This window comes from Lactuca serriola, chromosome 4 (assembly GCF_051521515.1).
Source record: "Lactuca serriola cultivar US96UC23 chromosome 4, Lser_US96UC23_V15, whole genome shotgun sequence".
NCBI classification, from domain to species: domain Eukaryota; kingdom Viridiplantae; phylum Streptophyta; class Magnoliopsida; order Asterales; family Asteraceae; genus Lactuca; species Lactuca serriola.
This window is the reverse complement of record NC_136411.1, coordinates 350516853-350541976: the sequence shown is the minus strand read 5'-3', so window position 1 is coordinate 350541976 and position 25124 is coordinate 350516853. Positions and strand designations below refer to the sequence as shown.

Below are 25124 nucleotides of genomic sequence, written 5' to 3'. Positions count from 1 at the left end.
ACAAACAGATATACTCTCATTCAAAAAATACACTTTCCTCCATGGATCCAAACCAAAATAACTCACTCACCCCAATCACCCCAAATACTCCAAATGATCCGTTAGCAAACATTGGCTATATGCAATTGTTATCATCCCCCGTTCAACAACAACCTTTATTTACCAATCTTTCATACCACCCACACTACTACCAAAACCAACCACAACCACAATTTGTTCAAACCCAATTTCAACCCTTTCAACAACAACCTCCTCCGCGATTTCAGCCCCAAACTTTCCAACAGCCACAACCAAGTTCACAACCATCTCAAGTTCCATTATCGCAATCTCAACCCGTAAACCTCGACGATGAAGACGACGACGAACGGGTTCAAGAAACACAACCAAGTCGTAGAAGGCAAAAAAAATCCAAAGATTCAACAAAGAAGAAAAACACCCAATGGACCGAGGAGGAGGAGGCGACTTTAGCTAAAGCTTGGATTGCCATATCACAAGACGGGGATGTCGCCAACGCGCAATCGGGACATAGCTTTTGGAATCGTATTTTAGACCACTTCCACGCGTTATTGGGAAGGAAAACGAGCCGGACATATGATTCAGTCAATGCTAAATGGCGCGATCTTAGAGCAACGTGTACCAAATTTAACGGCGTATTTGACAATTTAAAAAATATGCATCGAAGTGGTAGCAACGATTTCAACATTTTGTCAACGGCGTTGCACCAATACAAAATTACCAACAATGGTAAACCTTTTGGCAACCAAAAAGTGTGGGAAGTTTGTCGCAATGGCCCAAAATGGGTCCTTTATCCGGAAACGGCGCATTCGGGATCTACCACCGGTTCCAACAAAAGGCCGAGAACGTCCGAGTCGGAGATCGGTGCTAACCTCGACCTCAATGATGAGTTCGACGCCACCGAGGGGGAGGGTCCATCGGACGTCCATCTTCGTCGACCACCGGGTAGGGACAAAGCGAGAAAGGGGGCTTCGTCTAGCGGAAAATCAACCAACGAGGACGTATTAGCGGAGAAAATCGAAAAAACTCTACATTTTTTAGAAAAAAAATTTGATTCAACGGAGGAGCAACGCCGGCGACAATTGGCACTCACCAATCTTCAAATCGTAAACACAGTGCCGCAACCCAATCTCGACCCAGAAAATTTAAGGGTCTTTATGAAAATTCAACAAGAAGTTCTCGACCAATATCGCAACTAGATTTGATGTTTTTTTAATAATTTAGGTTTAATTTTCTAAGTATGGATTATGTTTTTTTAGTATTTTAGTTTTAATTTTCTATGTTTTAAATTATGTAATATGGTTTTAATTTATATAAAATATGTTATTTATAAAATGTTATTTATAAAATATGTTATTTATTTAATATTTTATTTATTTAACAAAATGGTAAAAAAATAAAAAAATAATATAAAAGTGAATATTGTTAGTGGTGACCATTTCCATAGTGGAGTGGGTTGGTGGTGAAAGTGACGTGACGCATAGGTGGCGCCACTTTTCCGTGAGTTTGTAGTGACCACTCCATATACCCTTACATATTATTTTCCATATACCCTTACATATTATTTTGATTTGTGTCTTAGGTAACTTATTTAGGAATGTGTGAAGTAGAAATAGGAGGTGTCTGAGTGATTCGATGATACTTTATTAGTATTTTGCCTATAGCTTTGGATTTAATATTTTATGTTTTTACTGGTGTATTGATGATCGATTGGACATCCCCAATTGAAAGTTTTAAATTGTCTTTATATTATTGGGAATTTCCACTGGAATTTTTATAAAAATTAATATTTTATAAGCATAAAACTTTTTAACGAAGTCGAATTTAAGGGATGTCACACTATACTATAATTTTTAGATTTCCTAGGCAATATATTTAATTTGTTAATTTAATATTATGTGAATTGTAAAATTTATATCTAAATCCCAAATATACTAAAAACATATACAACAACTATTTATTAGCATAATTAAAAAGTTATATATATATATATATATATATATATATATATATATATATATATATATATATATATATATATATATATATATATATATATATAACCTAAAAAAGAAAACTAAAAGAGCAAATAGCTTTCTAATTGATATTTTTCAAAAAATAAATGAATAGATTATCTAAAATAATATTAAACAAAACATAAAAATCAATATTAAATTTAACTAAAAATCATATAAAATATAAAGTTATATTACATTGAAAACAGTCTTATGATCCAAATTAAAAATGACTTAGTTTTCAAATTAATTAATTATTATAATAGTTATAAATTAAATCGTCAATTATATTTAATTTTATTCGTATAAGAGACTATTGAAAACATATTCACATATTATATTAGTCACTATGTTAGTGGATATCTTTTTTGTATATGATTCGAAATTCTAGTCTTACGACTGCGACATATGATGTTGTTTTCCTTTTTAAGCCGGAATTCAAATCTCATAGGGGACATATTTAGTTTAAGAATACATTGATTAGATTTAGTTGTTTTAACAACTGTTTTATAGTTATCCTTAATTTAATATATTTAAAAGATATAATTAAATTTAACCATTTATGTTTCTTAATATTTTTACTAAAATTTATTTTTGCAACATTGAAAGGGTCATTCAAGCGGCATGTGCATCGGAAGTTGACCTCTTTGGAAAGTTACAATGCAAAAGTTAACGCAATAGCTGATGGCACCGCAACAAAGAAGAGCTCGCGTAATGAAAAATTACTCATCTACCCTTTTCACATACCTTTCTTCTACCCCCATTAAACAATACCCATAACGAACACCCGCCAAAATCATCAAAGGAAATTCCTTTTTCATTTGATTCAATTTCTCCATAATGGAGAACTCATCGGAGAATTGCAACGTCAAGGTCGCATTGCATATCCGCCCTCTCAGCCGCCTGGAGCGGCAAAACGGCGGCAAAGAATGTCTGGACGTCGTTCCGGGGACAGCTAAGGTACACACACACACAATTACGACGATTCCTTGTTTATATGTAGCACAAAATTGGAACTATCGATTCAATACATATCTACAGATCAATGTCGCTGATCTCCAGCTTTTAATTAGGTTTTCGTAAATCGATTAACCATATGCGCTCAATACATGTAATCGTCTAATGGAGATTGCTTTTTATGGTTATTCCATACATATTATGGAGGAACGTATGATCTTATTCGAGTGATTTTCGTACGATTTATGTAATTTATTGAATGAAAATGTGCTTCATATAACGCTGGATATCAATCATTTCAACATAATTCGTTTTTTTGCCATTTTCATAACTAATTGTCGGATTCTAGGAAGATAGGTAGATATGCTCTGTTAGATTCAGGCGACCTTACAATCTATGTTACCACTTTAACAATTTTTGTTAACGATTAATGTAATCAATAGAAAAGTCCCTTTTTTAACACAAAAAGCAAATCTTCACATAAGAATTGATACATACCACTGAAAAGGTTTAAAAGCTTGGTTTTACAAGTGCAGGTGTTAATCGATAAAAACTCGTTTATATTTGATCATATTTATGGAGGAGGAGGTTCTCCATCAATCAATATGTTTGAAGAGTGTGTCATGCCTCTCTTAGATGCTTTGTTCCAAGGATACAATAGTACAGTTATTGCATATGGTCAGGTACTTTTTAAACTTTTTGTTAAGAAGAGAAACATTTTTTTTTTAAATCTTTTGTTAAAACTTAGAAGTTCATATACCAATTGTTTGCAGACAGGTTCAGGCAAGACATACACAATGGGCACCAATCCAAAAGAAACTTCCCACAAAGGACTTATTTTCCAAATCATGCAGACAATATTCAACAAGATGGAGACACTGAAAAACGAAAGTGAATTCCAATTGCATGTTTCCTTCATTGAGGTATTACTAATTGTCTAATTTACTATTCCTTCAAATGTTGATGTTAATTACAGTTGATTTTAACAAAAGGGTGTGTTTGAATTTTAAGATCCTAAAAGAAGAAGTGAGGGACTTATTGGATACAGCTGTTATTGAAAGAATAGAAACAAGTGATGGAAATCCTGAGAATGTGGCTCCTGGAAAGCCACCTGTACAAGTTCGCAAAGCAGCAGATGGAGGTCAGAGCCTAAATGGATCAACTGAAGTTAGTGTTAGCACACAGAAGGAAATGACAGCTTGCTTAGAGCAAGGATGCTTGAAGAGATCAGTTGCTTCAACAGATATGAACACTCAATCAAGGTATAACTATTTTGAATTTTCTTACCAAATTTCTCTCCATTGATTTTGTGATTTGTGAAAGTGAATTTATACATGTGAACTTAAATCTCTCTCCATTTTTGTGCAGTTTTGCAGTGTAACAATTAAACATTTTGACATGTTATATCAAGGTTTTTATGGATAATTTTCCAAATTAATCATTATGACTTGTTATACCATGTCAAAATGCATGGTTATTTATGGTTGAGTAAATTACACGAATGGTCCCTAACTTATTTTTTTTAACCCGAAAGGTCCCTACTGTTTGTTTTTGTTGGATGTTTGGTCCCTGTCTTACCTAAAACGACTATTTTGCCCTTGATTTTTTAATTTATTTAAATAAACACACCCCCAACCTCACTTCCACTTCACTTTACTTTACCTTACCTACCCAACCTTATTTAAATAAATTAAAAAAATCAAGGGCCAATAGTCTTTTTAGGTATGACAGGGACCAAGCGCACAACAAAAACAAACTGTAGGGACCTTCCGAATTAAATAAATAAGTTAGGGACCAAACGTGCAAATAACCCCAAACCGTAGGGACCATTCGTGTAATTTACTCTTTATGGTTTGATTGGAAAAGGTAGAGTATAATGAAAATGTTAGAAAAGCATAACCCATATTATAGGCATCTTATTGAAAAAAATTCTATATTAACTTCTTCATTGTTTAAAACCTCCCATTATTTTAATCCATACGAAAAAAAACATATATTGAATGTTTTGGAATTTTAAAGACAAACTCAATTCTGAACTACTGATGTATTATATCTTTTAAAGCTCAAACTTGATAATAGTATAATCTTCTTGTTTGTATTTGTTTATAGTTTATTAGTAGTTATAATAGATAACATATAAACTACTTTTTTTTTAATGAATTTTACAAGTTTCACATTTGGTATATTTGCAACAGTCGTTCCCACGCAATCTTCACCATAATTTTAGAACAAAAGGATAAAAATAAAGGCGAAGAAAATCCAATCGATTGCATGGGTGAAGAGTATCGTTGTGCAAAGTTACATTTGGTGGATCTTGCGGGATCTGAGAGAGCTAAGAAATCAGCAACTGAAGGAGTTCGATTCAAAGAAGGTTAGTGATAACATACAATTAATCGAGTATTTTTTTGATCACTTTGAACCTCTCATTGATGATTATAGCAGTTGTTTCTCTCTCTCTCTCTCTTGGTTTATTTGAATAGGTGTTCATATCAATAAGGGGCTTTTTGCACTTGGGAATGTTATTAGTGCCCTAGGAGATGATAAAAAGCGGAAAGAAGCGCAACATATCCCTTATCGAGATAGTAAACTTACTCGCTTATTGCAGGTTTGTGGCAATTTGGTAAATTATAACGAGAATATGAGTTAGGTAGTGTTTGTTTTTTGTCTGCAGATCTGCGCAGTCTCTTCTGTTTGCGCCGCGCAGACCACGCATAGACATTAGCCTTTGTAGACTGTTTGTTTTTTTAAAGACTGCAGACCTGAAAATGTCTGCGCGTCCTTTTCTTGGCGCAGATGTGAACCAGAGTCTTCTAACATCTTTAGGCATCTTCTAGCCTAAAAAAACATATATATCTTTATTTTTTTAAGTTTTTTTTTAATTTATATTGTTTCCAACTTTATTAATGATAAACAGTTTGAAAAAAAAAATACAAAACTTAAAAAAAACATTCGACGATACAATCATGATATTTTTGACAAATTTATAAATAAAGATTTATTACAATAATAGTCGTTAAAGTTGTTTATATAAATATAAAAAAAAATCATAATATAATCTTATATTTTTTTGCCAAATTTTGTAAAATATTATTTAATACAGTATCATCAATTTCTCTAGAAAATATTTATGGTACGTTTTTAATAGATTTAATTGAAAAATCTAAGTTTATTTCCGTCCATTTATATATTAAATTCTTTGATCACTAATTATAATGTTTAGTTATAACTTTGCAACCAAAGTTGTTGGTTTTTATCAAGGGTTTAGGTCATTTTTGGTCACTTAACTTTTGGTTTTGTGCTCATTTGGTCACTTAACTCTTTTTAAGTTTTAAAAGGTCATTAAACTTTTAGCTTTCTGCTCATTTAGTCACTTAACTTTTGGTTTGGTTAGATTTAGTCACCTAACTTTTAAAATTGTACTTATTTAGTCACTAAACTTTTAAATTTTTTCAAAAGTTTAGTGACTAAATGAGCACAATTTTAAAAGTTAGGTGACTAAATGAGCACAAATCTAAAAGTTAAGTGACCAAATCAAAAGTTAAGTGACTAAATGAGCACAAAATCAAAAGTTTGATGACCATTTAAAACTTAAAAAGAATTAAGTGACCAAATGAGCAAAAAACCAAAAGTTAAGTGACCAAAAATGACCTAAACCCTTTTATCAAATATATACGTTAATTCATACCATTTTTATTTTTATTTTTTATACAATAATACCTAAAAGTTGATCTAGATTCGTTAATTATTTATAACAAAGTCATAAAAATATTAAAAAATCACTTTAAAGTTAAAAAAAAATCAGTTTATTTATATTTCAATTTATTTTAGTAGCCCGCGGATGTTAAAAAAACAAACAATCTTTTTTTTTTAGACTACAGACATTTGGTCCACCTCTTCTACTACAGAGGTCTACAAATATGGTCCGCAGACTGCAGACATTTTGTCTCAGAAAAAACAAACAACACCTTAGTATATGCTTGAATAATTACCGAGAATAAATATCATGTTAATTGTAAGAAATAAAAATACACTTTTTTTTTTTTTTTTTTAATTTTTAATTTTTCAGGCTTCACTTGGTGGAAATTGCAAAACTGTTATGATAGGTATCTTTATCTTCCTAACTTTATAAATCTGTTATCTTGTGATTTTATAATTTATATCACTGAGCGTTGTTTATTTTTAGCTTGTGTCAGTCCTGCTGATTTTAATTTTGAGGAAACTCTTAATACTCTCAAGTATGCTAATCGTGCTCGCAATATTCAAAATAAAGCTTCCGTACGTTAATTTTTTTTATTCACTTATTTTTTTTTTGACATCCGTACTTTTATTTTTTACTTTAATGAAATATATTTTTCATGTTCTTCAGGTTCAAACAGAAGTATTTCCTGTTGACACGCACAAGTTGAGGCAACAATACAGGTTGTTGCAGGAGGAACTTGCTCACATGAGGGAAGCTGAAATTGTTGAAGTCCAGGTATATATTATTCTATAGCGTAAATTACATCTTTGGTCCCCGAGAATATAGCTATTTTTTTTTCATTTCAATTTGGTCCTTATTTGAGGTTTTCATAATGTTTTTCTTTGTTCTAAGTAAAATGACTATTTTTTGGACCAAAGTTCATACTCAAGGAACAAAAAAACGTTACAAGAACGAAATTGCAAGAAAAAAACCTTCTAGGACCAAACTTGCGAATTCGGCTAAACTTAGAGACCAAAAATGTAATTAACTCTATTTACACGGTCTCTTGTGCTACTTGCTTGTAGGATCTTAAGAGAAAAATTGATTGGCTAGAGAATACCAACACAGAACTTCTCGAAAAGATTATTGAAATGAAGGTATTATTTTATATTTTGGGGATACTGTTGAAGTCCCACATCAGCTAGACACAGTCTCATCCACCTCAATTTGTGTTAAAGTTTACCTTCTCTCCTCAAAGGCTAGTTTTGAGAGAAAATATAGGACTCCAAATATCTCATAGTTACCATATTATATAACACATGTTATTAGAAATTAAAAAAGGATTATGATAAGTTGCATATTGTCTCTTGTGCTAATTATTTGTAGGATCTTAAGAGAAAAATCGAAAGGCTAGAGGCTACCAACTCAGATCTTCTCCAAAAGATTAATGAATACCGCAATAAATGTGCTATTGTGGGCCATTCTGAGACAGATACTCGAGTATGTTAATTTACACTTTCAATGTGTATAATAAATTAATAATGGTTAGATTTTTGTTTATATATAGAGTAAATTACTGAAATCGTCCCTATGGTTTGGTCAAAATTGCACATTTGGTCCCTAACTTTTTTTTTTGCACTCGGATCGTCCCTATGGTTTGATATTGTTGTATTTTTCGTCCCTATGGTTTTGTCAAAATTGCACGTTTGGTCCCTAACTTTATGTATGTAAGGGACGAAAAACGCAACAAAATCAAACCACAGAAACGATCCGAGTGCAAAAAAAAAAAGTTAGGGACCAAACGTGCAATTTTGACCAAATCACAGGGACGATTTCAGTAATTTACTCTTATATATAAAATCATGTTATTTTACTATTTGATTCTATCTCAGGAAGATAAAAGAGGCTCACAATACGCGAAATCTCCAGAGGCAATCACTGAACCTGTTACAAGTAAGTTTTTAGTAACAGTCTACATGGAATCTCTTTAGTTTACTAATTTTGATTTTTTATTTTTTTGGGAATTTAAGGTGGTGATATTTCAGGCAAAAAGCTGAAAGAACCTGATAAAAAAACAATAGAACCCGAGCATGAACTTCAACAGAATATGAGGCACCAAGAGTTGAATAATTTGGACAAACGTTTGGAACAGAAAGAGGTGCCTTGTCTTATGCATTTCCTTTCTTTTTTGCTTTCTGTTTTCTCAGAAATTGTCTTCCTCCTATTATAATTGAGAACTTGTGCATTAAATTCACATAGTTTTCATTTTTTCCAAGGATAATTAATTCCTTGTGCCAATTTGAACTCACTAACTGTATGAATGTAAAAGACGTTCTCCAAATGAGATCCGTTATTAGAAAATTGTATGATTTCAAGAGATTCCCAACAACCCGTTTAATGAAAAATAATAAAGCAAATTGAACACAAGAATCCACGTGAAAATCTACAAAACCGAACAAAAACCATTGACTTCTAGACAAAGTAATTCATTATACAACAAATTATTACAATCACATAGACTAATATCTCAAGCCACCCGTAATCACACCCACACAAATTGAACTCACATCTATACACTCCAAAACAAGAGATAAAAAGAAATATGAAATTAAATACTTGCAAATATATTTGATTGTGTTCAAATTTCATATTATTGATGTTCAACGGTTGTTGGGAATCCTTGAGGCCATTTTACCAACAATACTTCTACTCTGTAATCGTGTAGTTTGATTGTCGTTTTTGTGGTAAATCCGTTGTTTTCATGTTAATCATACTGATCCTGTCTCCTTATCATTCAGTAGATCCCGACTTGTTTGCAGTCTGAGATGAAACTTGGATCTGATGACATGGAAGAACTCGAACAACGATTTGGGAAGAAAATCACAGCCCTCGAGGAAGAAAAAAGATTATTGCAGGTTTGATTTCTTCACCTTTCCATCTGTGATCTCTATCAGTTTCATCTCCATAGTTTTTTCTGTAAATGCAGCTAGAAAGAGATGATTTGCAAGCTGAAATTACGCATCTTGAATCTATGAGTGAGCCAACATCAAATGAGCAAACAATGAATACAGAGAAACTTGAAGCAATGGAGGAAAAGGTGATTGTGATTGTGAATTTGTGATCCACATTATATGTGCTGCAATGGACTTCTTTTTAGTCAACTTCTAAATTGTTTTATTAAAACTATATGTAGATTTCAGAATTGGAAAGAAAACACGAAGCACAGGTTGATGTTTTAAGGCAAAAAAGTCATGATGCAATGAAACGACTACAAGATGAGATTAGTCTTATTAAGAAGCAAAAGGTAATTTAATTCCTCACTTGCGTTCTCATAAAGTTGACAGAATTTTTATTTTAATTTTTTTTTTTTTTTTTGGTTACAGGTTCAACTACAGCAGAAGGTGAAAGAAGAGGAGGAGCAGTTTCGGAAATGGAAGGCTTCTCAAGAGAAACAAATGATGCAGGTAATATGATTAATCTAATGACAAACTATTAAGAAAATTCAAAGTAGTTATATTGTATCATTTTAATCAGATAAAAAAGGAGAGCAGGAAGACTGAAATCGAAAGGCATAAATTGCAAGCTCTATATCAACGCCAAACACAGGTAACGATTTAACTTTATTTATTTATTTATTTATTTGTGATTGTCACCTAAAATTTAATATAAGATGCAACACCTGGTATTTGTATAAAGGTCTGATTTTAGACCAAGTTTTGCAAATGACTAGAGAAATTTTATTATTATAATTTATTCGGGTTTTAATGAGCTTTTATTATGTTTAATTTTTAATTCTATAGTTATAATTAAATAATAATAATAAAATGTTAAAATATACCTTGTATTTACATATACGTAATAATCATGGGGTAAGGGGGAGATCATGGAATGTAATCACTCATTCCATTACCTTTTTTATTCCAAACCCTTTGTCATTCCATTCACTCCAACAAAACAAACTTGTAGAACTTATAAAGTCAAATAACCATAATCTTTCATTGTAGGTTCTTCAAAGGAAAACAGAAGAAGCTGCAAGAGCTACCAAAAAACTAAAAGAGTTGCTTGAATTGCGCAAGGCTGCAAGGCGAAGCGAAACTGCAGGTAAATATCTTGATTCAACTTTTCTCCACCATTTCTTTCAATTTTCACTAACTTCGTATTTCCTCTCTCTCTAGCCTCCAAACCAAGTGGACAAAATCGATCTGGACAGGTGATTAATTTTATAAACCTTCTAGTCAAAATACACTTAACATTTTATACATATGTTTTCTTGCTTTTGAAGCACTATTGGATGTGTTGTATTTTATTCAATCTACGTTGTTTTAAAAGATCTGTTATTATATATCATTTTGTAGATCAAAGCTTTAAAGAAATGGCTTCATCTTGAACTTGACAAGGTCATGAAAGTGTATAAACTACGTATCGATCATGAAAAGAAAACTCAAAGGTATGTACGCTACCCTACATATATTCACTTCTATATATGTTGAAGTCCCCCCTCTGGCCTTAAAAATCTCTTATATGGAGAAATTTAAGGACACTGTATATTTAACATGGTATCAGAGCCACATAACGATTTCTCTTTTTACATATCCAGCAATGCAAAACTTAAAGAGGAGTTGTCGTTACTTAAACAAATGGATAAACCTTCTTCTCATGTACCCAAGCCTTCAGCTTCCACAGAGGAGACCAAACCCGCTAGGTATATATGAAATTGTTATCGATTATTTTAATTTCCATTTTTCCTTCTTTTTAGAGATTGTTAGTGTCCCACATCGGTTAGACACAGTCCCATCTACCTCAATATATTTTGGAGTCTACCTTCTCTCTTTTGGAGAGAAAATCTATGACTCCACATCTCTAACTAACATCATATTAGTAAAATATTGAGCTTCCGGCTCTAGAAGTGTGTTGGTGTCCTACATCAACTAGACACAGTCTCATTTGTCCATATATATGTTGAGGTCTACACTCACTAGTCTCTAATCTAACATGGTATCAGAGCCTATGTCTAGACCTGTATGGGCTAAACACATAAAAATTTCGAGCCTGTCTCATGGGGAATGTTGTGTCCCACATCGACTAGACATAGTCCTATCTGTATCTATATTTGTTGAAGTCTACACCGTCTGTCTGTTTAAGGGCTTTTTTGGAGAGAAAATCCAAAACTCTACATATCTACTAACTAACACAGATAACAAGTAGTATTGAATAACGATGTTGAATATTGTAGAGGGCGTTCCTTGTCACCAAATGCAAAAGCAGCTAGAGCGCGTTCCTTGTCACCAAACGCAAAAGCAGCTAGAATTGTTTCACTTGAAAGCAGGGTGAAATCCTGTACGGCTTCCCTTGCCATCATAACTTCAAAGATTCAAGAGGCTGGGCGAGGACATGATGTTGCCTCTCCGGGACGTTGGAAAGGCTTAGTGTCTTTAGGAGACGCTAAGGATTTGCTTCAGTACTTATTCAGTATTGTCATTGATGCAAGGTAATATATATATATATATATATATATATATATATATATATATATATATATATATATATATACTTTTGTAGTTTTGTATATAATTATTTCATCTTACAGACGCCGGTTGTGGGAAAAGGAAATTGATCTGAAGGAGACGAAAAGCCAATTTGAGGAGCTTTTGTCACAACAAAATAATAATAAATGTGATCCTTCTTCACAAACAAACGCTATCCAACCTGCAAAACTAAGCTCACTAACTAAAAAATGGAAAGAAATGGAAGAACAAGCTGTGCAAAATACTCCTGTACAAAATACAAGGGACAAGACACCTACAAGGAAATCAAGAGAAACAGAGAAGCAACCTGCTACTAGCGCCTCGCTTCCTCCATTAAAGGTAATAAGATTACTTGTTCATTTAGCTAAAAGGCCATTATCATTTATTTATCTTTTTACTTTCTTTTTTCATTTCATTCATTAATGGTTATGCAAAATATATATATATATATATATATATATATATATATATATATATATATATATATATATATATATATATATATTAGTGGTTTTTTAGGTAAAAAGATGATAATGTAACAGTTTTTCTGTAATTTGACCTTCAATTTTTGTGTATTTGAGAGTTTTAGGCTAAACAATTTGAATTCCTCATTTTTTATATTTTTTTTATAATTATTTGATGGTTATAACAGGGAAAGGCTCCAACTACGTTGGATATATTTGCAGATATGGGTATTGGACCTCCATTACCATTTCCTGAATCAAAGGAAAGCGTCTCTAATGCTGGAATCTGCAATCGGCCAGTCAAAGTCCTTTTTAAACAAACTGAAAAGGTGATAAAAATTTTTGGGACCAAAATGTACTTTATGCCAAATCCTTATCTCTATTTTCAAAGAGAAAACTTTTGGGACCAAAATTGCAAAAACCGTTTATACTCAAGGACTAAAATGTACTTTACAATCCCCACCCCAATAATCCATTCTCATGTCATCAAAATGGGACCCACAACACGATAACTAATTACGACAAAAATATGCTCCATTAGGCTTTTCTAATGGAATGAGTATATTACTAATTGTTGATGTTGATTCAGATGATACCAATTGCACACACGTCGATGAAAAAAGCACCACTTGAAGAACAGAAGGGGAAAGTATCGAGGTGGAGGCGAGGGCATGATGAATGGCTGATACAGTTTAAGTGGAAGTGGCAAAAACCATGGAAGCTTGGGGAATTGTTTGGAAGCACTGATCAGATTAGAAACAGTGATGAGACATTAAAAGGTCAAGATCTATCTACAAGACTTGGTCAAACCACATGATCGTTGACCTTCATTTGATGGGTTTAAATCCAATTAGAAGAACATCCCAAGAGAGAAAGTAATTGCGACCTTCAAAGGTGTTAGAATGTAAATATTGTAGGAATTAGCTATGACCCAATTAACCCATGGGCATGTAGGATTTCCTATAATTAGGGTTCTTACTTGGTTTTGTATATTTTTCATGTAAAGATGAACAAACACTGAGGTATTTTCATTCTCTTTCTAGTTTACAAAAAGTATAACTGGTGAAGTGATTCATCAATTTTTCTGTTAGAAACAATCTTTTGTATATAACAACAAACTGTAGGGATCTGATCTCTTACTTCAAATTTCAGTACTTAATCTTTACAACATTTCATATTGAATAAACTCAAGCTAACCAGTAATCAACACCACATTGTACATCAAAAAACATGAAGCTCCTACCTCTCAAATTTCCTTCATGCTATGAATATCCCTTGTAAGTGTCATTACCATTACCATTACCATTATCAATACTACCACTCTCTTTAATCTCCTGTAACATCTTCAACACTTGTCTCATAACCGGCCTTTGTTCCGGTGAAGTCAAGCTACAAACACCTGCCACCTCAACAAGCATCCCGAGCCTATCATCACCCGCCACGTCATCATTCTCCCTCATGGCTCTCACCCATTCCGCCATGTCATCCGGAACAAGGTGTGGATGTTGGGACGGCGGCCTACCGGATAAAAGCTCCAACAAGAGGACTCCAAACGCGTAGACGTCGGATTTTGTTGTGGCTCGGTGGAATGACTTTCTCAATTCCGGAGCTTTGTAGCCCGTGGGAATGGAATCGTCGATTGAAGTGGGGTCCGCGAGGACTAGGAGGCAATAGTCGGTTAGACAGGCTTCGAAGTCGGAACCGAGTAAGACGTTTGAGGATTTTAGGTTGTTGTGGATGAGACGTGAGGCTTGGTGGATGTATGCGAGACCTAAAGCTATGTCTTCCGCGATTTTTAAACATGATGTCCAATGAAGTGGTTTCGCTCTTGTTGATCTTGATCCTGTTTTTTCACATGCCAAGTAATTAGTTTTTGAGATTTGATATATTATAATTTACTGCGATATACATAAAAACCACAATATTACTTTTCTAATATGCGTTTTGAGGTTTTGAAGCCAAGTAACAACTTCAAAAACTTGAATTATAATACGAATAATGATCCTAATATATTTGAAATTAATTCAAAAATTGTTTTTTTTTTTTTTTCATTTCAATGTAAATGAAACTGTACTAAATAGGAAAATACCAAACACTACCTAGAGATAACTATTTGGCAGAATTGCATCACCATGATGACTTCACGCTTACTAAACATATTTCAGTGATTAGTCATAGTCAAACCATGCGTCTCCTTTTTTCAATAAAGTACACACGCTCCGGTTTAACCGAGTCAAACCCAGTGAGTCACGAAATAACTAAACACCGAGTTCACAACAACAGAGAAAGAAAAACTGACCATGGATTAGGTTGTAGAGGCTCCCATTCGGTTGATAATCGTAGATGACTAGCCTCTCTTGTTTCGCCTGAAAATAAGCTCTCACCGGAACCAAATTAGGATGCCGGAGTCCTCCAACCGCTTCCAAATGTCTCTCGAAAGCTTCACCGGACGTTGTTGCAGTCTTCCCGGCGTCGAGTCTTTTCACTGTTACGATCAGCTGATTATCCATGACTGCCTTGTACGTTGTTCCGATCACTCCTCTCCCTAGCAGCTCCGCCGATGCTGACATGAGTTGTTCCAGACTGTACATCGCTGATTCGCCTTCGCAGAATATCAAATTGCCGCTTTTCTCTCGGTGGTGTTGAGGTAATTCCAGTTTCTTCTCTTTGATTTCGGCTTCCTTGCTAACGATTCGCACTTCGCTTGCTGAGTTTGTTGAAATCGCATGAAATGTGCTAATGTTTCGGTTGTCGATTTCGTTTTCAGTTTCGTTTTCTTCATCTGAGCTGTAGTCAACTGATTTCGTTTGATGTTGACGATTCCTTCGTTTATTCACAATAGTGACAAGCAAAAGAACAATCGCTATAAGGATTAGGAGTCCGATTATAAACCCTAGGATTATGCCGATTCTCCTGTGCCTCCGCGTAGACGGCGGAGAAGCAAGCAGACCTTGAGGCCCTACGTTTTGAAGTAGCGGCGCCGGAGCTGAAACGCCTGGAGGAGTGTCGTCGAAGAACGGAGACTTTGCGTCGCAGATTTTGTTAAGGATCTTCCCGCAGAGCCCAGGGTTTAACAAGTACGATGAAATATCGAATCTCGAGAGAGCAGGCGTGACTGGAATCGATCCGGTGAGGTTATTCCCGGTGACGTTAAACACTTCGAGAGTGGTTATGTTGAGCGGCGGAAGAGAACCGTTGAACCGGTTCCATTCTAGCCGGAGGTACATGAGCCGGTCTAAAGAGTTCAGTTCAATAGGTAGTGGTCCGGCGAGGCTATTCCGAGCAAGATCAAGTGACCGGAGACGGTGAAGCGAGACCAATGGCAGCGGGAACGTCCCGGAGAAAGCATTGTGGTCAAGGAAGAGTGTTTTGAGGTTGGTAAGAGGAGACAAATCCGGTATAACGCCGGAGAGAGAGTTGTTCCGGAGGCTGAGCACCCGGAGCTGGTCTAGTCGAGTCAAGGTATTGTCGGCGAAGATACCACTCAGACCGCAGCCTTGAAGTACGAAACGAACCACTCGACCTTGAACACATTTCGCACCTTGCCATTGACAGTAATCAAATCGCTCGTTGAGATTGTAGAGGAGCTTGTTTCCGATGTCTGCTTTTAGCTTGAACTTGAGTAGAGCTACGGCGTCAGATGGTAGTAACGCTTCCACTGGTTTTGGGTCGACGGCGGAGGCGGTGATGGAGGCGGTGAGGAGGAGAAAGAAAGACAATAGATAGTGGCGGTAGCGGTGGCGGTGGTGGAAGGGTTTTGGTAGGGCGCACATCGTTTGAGGAGTGGACTAGGGAAGAGGACTAGAGGAGAGTTGAGAAGTGAGTTGTCTCTTTTTGTTTGCTTCGTTCTTTTTCTTTTTCTTTGTGGAGTTGAATTTTCCATCAAACAGGGGAAAATGCACAACGGGAATCAAGGTCAAGAAAATGACAAAACATACTTATGCTTTAACTAGTATAATATTGCTTAATGAAAAGAAAACTAATGTTAAAATAGCAAATTTTAGTTTTAGGAACACATCTAGTTTAGTTAAGGTTGTCTCAAAAATAACTAATGAAAAGCACATATAGGAAATTGAAATGACATGTTTATACTAAGAAATTATCATAATCATAATCATAATAAATAATAAATAATAAATGTAGGTGAAATACTTATATTTTTATAGGAGAAATAAAGAAAAATGCCAAATTTTGGGAATTTTTTTACAACAAAGTTGACATTTTTTTACTAACCATTAATCTCGCATTGATCCCGCTGTGCCTTGACAACGCAATTTTGTCCTCTCCTATTTAAGATGTCTTTTTAGTAAAAAAAATAATAAAAAAAAAATTCACACACCTTTTTTTAAATACCTCTCAACCTAATGCTTCTTGAGGATTGATAAATAAAGTTAAAAAAAAGGACTTCAATAAAAAGTTATAAACTCCACATTAATATAAACAATTTTTCATTGAATAATTTTCATTTTAAATAAATAAATTATGTTTTGTTGGTGAAGCGATTAGTCCAATTTCGTATTAAACGATTTTTTAATTTTTATGATGAACAGTGTTTTATAGTATGCTCATTGAGAAATTGGTGATTGATTATATGGTGTAAAAAATAATCAAACGATAACTATCTTTGTAAATTGTAGTTTTCTGATATTTTGATGAGTTTTGAAAGGATACTTTTTGAGTGACTGATACAGTAAAGAAAGAGCGCATACATGATACATCTGATCTAGTGCTGCCTTAAAAAGGGGCTACTTTTGACACTGTTACAAGTTACAACATGGTATTTTTGTTTGATGCTCTTTTTAATATAAAGTATAAAATAAGACAGTAGTTGGTATAAATTAATAAATAACCACAGTTTCAGTAGTAAATACTAAATAGCAGTAGCACTTGAAAAATTAATCATATTGCAGCATGACATAAAGATTTTAGTTTAAATTCATGTATATTTACATATGAGTCAGAGGCATAAGTGAGGGGAGGGGGTCCCTTATTCGGAAGTATTAGCGGGAAATGAATGGAGTGTGGAGCCATCTCTCTTTAGGAAAGTAGAAATGCTAAAAAATAGGATGTGAACACTGAATTGCCTTTTTGATATTTTACATAATTTATAATTTAATAATAAAAATGTTAAGTTATTAATCTTATTATTTGAAAGTATAGAGAGCAAGGTGAATGGTCCAAGAGGTTTTTACAACGGTTAATTTACACATCATGTTTATATAAAAAAATTAGTCTAAATATCTTGCTTTTACCAAGATTCACGAGATTTAACAACTTAGTAAAAATAGACTCTATAACTTATAGTAAATTTTAAAAATATAAAAAGTAAAATTCTATATTTTCATCAAGTCAAAATAAACGTGTGTAGTAGCATTGATTACCGATCATAAAAGCCACTTGTGTTGCTCATTTGGATCTTTTGCTGTTATTGCTTTGAATGTGGAGTAAACTAACACCCACACTCTTGGTGCATAAAGAACAATCATACATTTTATCCGGACATTAAACAGACATTAAACAAATAGATTACTTTACAATCATAATACAACCTCATTTCAAAGCTGACCATGCTTTTCGGATTACAATATTGGAATCAAGGGGAACGAGAAGCAATCTCAAACCAGCATGCATTAGTAAAAAAATCATAAATCGGTATAGATCAAAGGTGAAGAACGGAGAAGTTTTATAGCAAATAGCACTTGAAAGTGCATTAGTACATAATCTATCCATTTCCATCTAATTTGTTTAAATCTAAATATGCAACTTAAATATAACGTAAGTTAGTTCGATTTTTTATTAGATGAGTTAATTGATGCATTAACGAAGAGGAACATGATACCACAAACAAACAACATCCATGCAAATCATTTACCCTTTCATCTATGAGAATATAACTATATCTCCAAACATAACACTCAACAAATTCAACAAAAATCATTGCTAAACAGTGATGCTGGTTTTTGAAGGATAGTTTTTGATCAAGAAGACAAGAACCGACTGCCAAAATTAGTTAATTACGAGGAAGAGGAAGACAAGACCATTATAAACGATGTGAACTGACAAATCGGTGACATCATTGATTTTTATTTTCACACGTTTCATCATTGATAATAGAATTGTTTTCAAGACTTCAAATTCTCGCTTCTCCTATCGGTTTGGTGTTTTGTTTCCCAATTGATTAACCTAAAAAAGTATTTGGACTAAATGAGTTACATGCAAATAAAAAAGTGGAGGGGGCCTAACGGCACCTTCTGAACTCCCCTGTGGCCGACCTTGAAAGATATCAATCCAACAACACTTAGGGCTTGTTTGATATTGATGCTAGCTCAGTAGAAAAGAGGACTCGGTCCTCAATCAGAAGTTTTTATGTTTGATTTGGGTGTTTTATCGACAGGCTCGGTCCAAAGAAAGGACTCCGTCCAAAGAAATCAGAGGATTCGGTCCTTATCTCAAAACCTCCTGACCGAGACCAAGCATTATCTTCTCCCTCCTTGTTCTTCTCCTTCTTTTGCAGGCACATTCTTCTCCATCGCGTATATGCATCACCTCTACTCCACCGGCGAAATTATGTTCTTCAGACTTCAGTACTCGGTCCGCTGAAATAAAGAGGCTGACAGAAAAATTGACACCTTTTGCCCTTGCCCTGGACGCAGCTCTCCAGAAACTTCAATCGATCCAAGCAACGTTTCCTTCAATCGATCCAAATGGGTCGATTTCTTTTCAATTGCAATTGATCCCTTCTGTTTCTATCAATTTCGACTTACTTGTACATGTGATGGTCGATAGTCTCTCAAGACTCCCTCTGAAGACAATCATCCACTGTAAGTGTGTATACAAGAAGTGGTTGGATCTCGTTTCAGACTCTTACTTTGTCAATCTTCACCTCTCCAGATCACCCGTAGGCCTCATGATCTACCATTACTTAGAAAAAGAATTGATGGGTCACCCTAAACTGCGTATTTTGAAGTGGGCGGAGGTCAAAGACAAAGTCAATCACCACAATTTACACCACGACCCTGTCATGAGCCTTGACCTTAACCTTGTACCCATTTTCCAAGACTCTCAAATACTCCTAATGGGCTCAGTCAACGGTTTGATCTGCTTGTGGCAGGTTTCTGCTAAAAGTGATAACATTTACATATGCAATCCAATCACAAGAGAGTATATGATCCTCCCTAGACAACAATACCATGGAAAAGGTTATGCTATAAATGTTCATTGCTTTGGTGTCAGTTTACTCTCACATGAATACAAAGTCATACAGATCTTCCAAAGGGTATTAATATTACCCCTAAATCTAACCTCATCATCATCATCGTAGCCGAGTTTATTGGAAGCAGAGGTTTACACTCTAGGCATGGGTCACTGGAGAAGTCTTGGTCATGTCCCGTATAAGATTAATGGATTCCATGGACCATATCTAAACGGTCATGCTCATTGGTCGATTGTTGTTGATCAAGATTCCCTTGAATAGATTTATGCTTTTGATTTTGACAAGGAGACATTTAAGTTGTTCCCATCTCCACGTGTAGAAGCTATACAAAGAAGTCGATTCCATTTCCGAACTTTAGCAGTTCTTAAAGGTTGTTTATGTCAATCTAATACCTTTGATTCTCAATTCACGATGTGGGTGATGAAGGAACATGGGGTCAAGAAATCTTAGCAAAAATGGAGTTAATTAATAATATATTGTGATTTGAGATTATTGCATAAAAGTATTATTATAAAAATATTGTTTGAGGGTAATATAGTCATTTTGCATAGTCAGTAAGATGTAAAATCAAACAGCAAGTCTCAGTCAGAAGTTAACTCAGTCAGAATTTCTAACCCGGTCAGCTCTAACTCAATCAGTAACTATCAAACGACCCCTTAATACCACTAAAGACCTTTTGGTGAGTTAGTCAACACTAAAAACCTTCTGAACTCCCCTGTGGCCGACCTGAAAGATATCAATCCAACAACACTTAATACCACTAAAAACCTTTTGGTGAGCTGGTCAAATAAGACAGTTAAATGTTAAAAATATTTTGGTCATGTTGATTTGAATTGACTCATAAATATATTTGTTTGGATAAAATCCTTATATATTGGATTCATATACAACTGAGCAATTGTTTTTTTCTTAAACAAGAAATTTCCCCATCACTACTTCGTGGGGACGCATACGAGGCCTCTCATCATTTTATCACACATCAGTTATTTCATTTACCCATGTTTTACCTAACATTTTCGTAGATATAAAATACATATACAGTTTAAATCATTTAAACATGTATAAATCGTTCAGTTAGCATAGATATCAGGAACACATATAATATGCACACATAACACGTAATTTATATTAAATACTTCATATTTGTGCATAAGATGAAAGTAACTATGCACTGATAACGTTTATTTTATACATATAACTTAGGTGTTTTCTTATTATTTTATGTTATGTTTTTATAATATTTAGAGCTAAAAGGTACTTATAATGCTTTGAATTGTAATTTATAGCTATTAGTTATTGTTGGAGTGGAATTGAAGCAAAAAGACTGGAAAAACGAAGTTGGACTACAAATAAGAAGAATTGGGCTGAAAGTGGGTCGAATGCCCTGCGTTCCCAGGATGAACGTGTTGCGTTCGTGGCTTGCTGGTTACAGGATCGCTTGGAGGAACGCCCTGCGTTCCTTGGACCTACGCGCTGCGATCGTTTGGCGGTGTAAAATTACTATATATCGACATTTAATTCGTTCAAAAAAGGGATTCCGACTTCTAACCTATTTTAGTCGACAAGTAACTTCTGGTGAGCCGTTTTGAGGGTCTAGGAGGCGGCCGAAAGGCCGTTAAGCTGACAGGAGCGAAGATCTGAAGGATTAGAGAGCGGATTTGTGTCGGTAATCATGTGGTTTGTTATCGTGACCATGTTTAGCATTCCATTGTGATGCCACTATGTGTTTACTTTCTGATTGGGTGTTAAACCCTTTGCTTTGTGTTTATGATTAGATGAAACCTTGAATTTGTGGATTAATTGGTATATTGGATTATTTTATTCATGTTTAATTTATCTTGTTGAGCTTGTTAAAGATCCTTATGTGTTGATAATAATTATTTTCTGTTAAATATCAAGTTATTGAGTTGCATGAACATCTTCTTAATTGCTTGAATCATATAGTTTTGTGAACATAAGATTATATGCCTAGGAATAGTGAATGTGAAACTAGGGTTAACTAGAAAATAAGTAAATCAATGTGTGATGAACAACCACATAAAAGTTGATTGAATTGACATATTTAGTTAACTAATATTACAAGTTTTGCTTGATACGGACTGAACACTAGGAAACATGTTAGTTTAATCAACTGATCACTGTTTGAATTGACTTGTTTGCTAAAGGATTAGTAATAGTGAAAATGAACCTAATCATTTTAGAAATCGGTGAACATGAATAAACAAATCTGTGTATGCAATTATCTATGATTTTAAGATGAAATTTTTCTAAACCAAAGTACCTGAAGAGATGTGTCTTCCAATCAGTTTATCGAGATTTGCTATTTAGTTGTTTGTTTGAGATTTAATTTAATAAAACCTTTCTTTACTGCTTTCGTGTGTTTTATGTAACCTATAATCAAAAACTCCAAATTAATTCACCACCATTCCCCTTGTGTTCGACACCCTTGCTTATCAAAGTTATATTATACTCGATCAGATTCACTGCCTGTAAGGTGTGGTTTAGATGCGATAAACTAGGAATTATAAATAAAAAATTAGTGCATTGAATATACACATCATGCACTCACATTAGTAGCGTGATTTGATAGAATCTAACTAGAAACTGTCAACGGTTCATGATCTTCGGGCTCAGAACGCGAAACACCTTCAGCAAACGAGAGAGGGAGAGAAAATAATTTGGTGTAAGAATGGTTAGGGTCGAGTTTTCTATTTATAGGCTGTTTTTGGCTCTCTCCACATCGTGAGTGTAACGCCCCGGTTATTTAAATAAAATAACAAACTAAAGTCTCGGACTAAATTGTGAAGAATTTTAAAAGTCAGGGGTTTAAAGTGAAAATTCAGGACTTAAATTGAAAAGAAGTGAAGGCTTAAGGATTTATTGGCAAATTAAAGATTTAAACTGAAAAGATTTTATAGAGTCAAGGGCTAAAAGTGTAAGTGTTGGATTCAAATTGAGAATTAATTATGGAGGAGGGGTTGTTTAGTAATTTTGGGCCTTATTATGAAAAGAATTTTAGAAGCTGAGGTCAAAAGAGTAATTATTGGATTAGATTTGAAAAGATTCTATGGGGAGGGACTAGAACTGTAAATATGGGAAAGATGTATGTGGAGTCGGGTATAAAGCGTGAAATTCGGCCAAACCCTAACCCTACGGACCATTTATGCAGCCGCCATCATCGGAACTCCTCCGGCAGCCGCTCTCACCCCACCTCCCTTCCAGCCACCGCAATCCTTTCCCCTAGCCGCCACTACCCTTTGAGGCTCCTTCATCCGTCGCTGCTTCGCTGGGGATTACCGTCGTTCCAGCTCCACTACCGGAACCGATATGTACAGTCGAGATGGCCGCCAAGATCGACGACCGAGCTAAAAATGTTGTTGCGAAATTCGTGAGCGACCGGAAATGCTAGAAAGCCTATCTGCCACCTCTACCTCCCTTCTCCTTCATTGTTCTCAGTGAATCGACGTTGTGTACGTCGAATGGTGTCGCTAGCAGCCCTGTGGTTGCCGTTTTGGGCAGTCGTTGCTGTTGGTCGCCGTCTCTAGGGTTCCAGTTGTCGCCTGCCACCCGTAGTGGCTGAGTTGGAGATGTCTCGGTCTTCAGATCATGTTTTCGAGTGTGCACATACATCTACTTGATTGGGAGTCAAGAGGAACCGCCGTTGTCGTTTCTGCCTTTGTCCGCCGCCACCAACCACCGTGGGAGATGGCTGTGGGTGTAGTTTTGGGTGTGTATTCATGTGTTATCACTATCCCGACAGTTATGATATTGTATGTGTTGTATGTAGTTTTGTTTAGTCGGAAAGTCGGGAATAGCCACCGTCACCACGAGCCACCGCCGGCCGCCATGGTGTGGTTGTGTGTGTGATTAGTTTAGTGTGTGTGTGTGTGTGGGTATTGAGATTTAGCATTGTAAAATGTAATTTGAATTTTGGAATAATGAAAATGAAGTAAACCACCACCGTAAGGTGGTGGCCGCCGCCTCGAACCGCCATTGACCACCACTACCCGAGGTGGTAGTGGGTGGTGCCCCGCTAGCAAACCCTAATGGGCTTAGAGATTGGTTTTGGACCTATTGGGCCATGTTTGGGTGGAAAACCCTAATTATGAGTATTGGGCCTTAGACTTATTGGACCCACTTTTGGGCCATTGAGATGGGATTATGTATTAAGCCCAATCACTCCATCTCATTTATCTAGTATAGTAAAGAACTTAATGGACTAAGTCCTTAATGAGCTAATTGAGAAAATACTAATATTTGAGAGATTATCAGCACACACACGAGAATTATTTAATAAGTGAATATTAAATAATAATCATTGGCAGGAATTAATGTAAGCAATAATGGACTTAATGGATTAAGTCCCTAGTGTGTTAAGTCCTTAGTGGGTTAAGTAAGAAACACTTAACCCTAGTTATCATTTGATGTGAAACCCTAATTTCACTTGGGCTTTGTGTTGGGCCATCCGAGAATAATCAAATGGGCTAGAGTAATTAGTTGGGCTTTAGGGTAAGGCCCATATGAAGGATTGGGCCCAATTTGGAAAATTGGGCGATAGTTGGGGCCTAGATGGTTGTAAGATATTGGGCCCTAGAATGATACATGTTGGACTGAACTGATCAATTGGGCCTTAAGGGATGTCCAGGTAGAGGTTTTTGCCTAATTTGGAAAATTGGGCCATATGTTGGGCTTTGATCCCTAGCTGACTTTGGGCCTATGGATTGGGCCTTGGGCTTGGGTAAGCCAAGCTAGGGGTAATGTAGTAATTATCCAAAGCATGTATTTTTTTAGTTATGTGTTAGAACCCAATTATTAATTGGGTGTTATTTGGTGTTGACAGTTTGGGAATCTGTCAGCCAGCAGCTGGGGTGGAGTCTGCGGGACTTCAGCAGTGTGGGATTGTGTCTACGGGACTTCAGCAATGTGAGGTGAGTTTCCTTCCAGTAGGAACGAGTCTACGGCCACAATGGCGGCCCGTTTAGTTAGCAGTAGTTCCGGACTTCAGTCTGATGCGGTAGTTAGAGTGCTTGATGTCTTTGTGATTCAAGCATGTTTTGTGTTATGTGTTCCGGAATATGTTCCGATGCAGTATGCAGTATATGTATTCATGCTAGTTGATATGTTTATGCTATGTTATGTTCAGTCAGTTCCGGACTTCGGTCCGATGCAGGGGACAAGGTCCCAATCAGTTCCGGACTTCGGTCCGATGCAGTTAGTTCCGGACTTCGGTCCGATGCAGAGGGCAAGCCCCTGGTT

The 25124-nt window shown here is 35.3% G+C and overlaps 3 protein-coding genes across 3 annotated transcripts; 2 read left to right on the top strand and 1 right to left on the bottom strand.

Annotated features, from left to right (window-relative positions):
- Positions 1-2833: 2833 nt before the first annotated feature.
- LOC145097566 (kinesin-like protein KIN-4A) lies at positions 2834-13690 on the top strand. The gene is made up of 26 exons (XM_079035133.1): positions 2834-2990; positions 3524-3670; positions 3761-3910; positions 3999-4249; positions 5183-5358; positions 5468-5592; positions 7054-7090; positions 7171-7262; positions 7354-7461; positions 7752-7823; positions 8053-8166; positions 8559-8619; positions 8697-8824; positions 9468-9581; positions 9653-9763; positions 9860-9970; positions 10050-10130; positions 10201-10272; positions 10671-10767; positions 10842-10876; positions 11022-11113; positions 11264-11368; positions 11900-12154; positions 12254-12530; positions 12844-12984; positions 13245-13690. Exons 1-26 carry the CDS (start codon positions 2871-2873, stop codon positions 13470-13472), a joined length of 3300 nt encoding a protein of 1099 aa, XP_078891259.1. The 5' UTR covers positions 2834-2870; the 3' UTR covers positions 13473-13690.
- Positions 13691-13734: 44 nt separating this feature from the next.
- LOC145097565 (Leucine-rich repeat protein kinase family protein) lies at positions 13735-16558 on the bottom strand. Its single transcript, XM_079035132.1, has 2 exons — positions 14955-16558; positions 13735-14498 (listed from the first exon to the last, which is right to left on the bottom strand). The coding sequence occupies exons 1-2, from the start codon at positions 16426-16428 to the stop codon at positions 13918-13920; spliced, it is 2055 nt and encodes a 684-aa protein (XP_078891258.1). The 5' UTR covers positions 16429-16558; the 3' UTR covers positions 13735-13917.
- Positions 16559-19318: 2760 nt separating this feature from the next.
- On the top strand, positions 19319-20390 carry LOC145099670 (putative F-box protein At5g52610). The gene is made up of 2 exons (XM_079037202.1): positions 19319-19958; positions 19989-20390. Exons 1-2 carry the CDS (start codon positions 19431-19433, stop codon positions 20127-20129), a joined length of 669 nt encoding a protein of 222 aa, XP_078893328.1. The 5' UTR covers positions 19319-19430; the 3' UTR covers positions 20130-20390.
- Positions 20391-25124: the final 4734 nt, after the last annotated feature.

Bases quoted from the DNA above. Each gene is read 5' to 3' on its own strand.
- LOC145097566 (XM_079035133.1), top strand. From the start codon at position 2,871: ATGGAGAACTCATCGGAGAATTGCAACGTCAAGGTCGCATTGCATATC. The intron at 2,991-3,523 runs GTACACACACAC...TTACAAGTGCAG, and splicing joins TCGTTCCGGGGACAGCTAAG to GTGTTAATCGATAAAAACTC. The intron at 5,359-5,467 runs GTTAGTGATAAC...TTATTTGAATAG, and splicing joins AGGAGTTCGATTCAAAGAAG to GTGTTCATATCAATAAGGGG.
- LOC145097565 (XM_079035132.1), bottom strand. From the start codon at position 16,428: ATGTGCGCCCTACCAAAACCCTTCCACCACCGCCACCGCTACCGCCAC. The intron at 14,499-14,954 runs GTCAGTTTTTCT...GTGAAAAAACAG, and splicing joins CCTCTACAACCTAATCCATG to GATCAAGATCAACAAGAGCG.
- LOC145099670 (XM_079037202.1), top strand. From the start codon at position 19,431: ATGGTCGATAGTCTCTCAAGACTCCCTCTGAAGACAATCATCCACTGT. The intron at 19,959-19,988 runs TCATCATCATCA...CCGAGTTTATTG, and splicing joins TATTACCCCTAAATCTAACC to GAAGCAGAGGTTTACACTCT.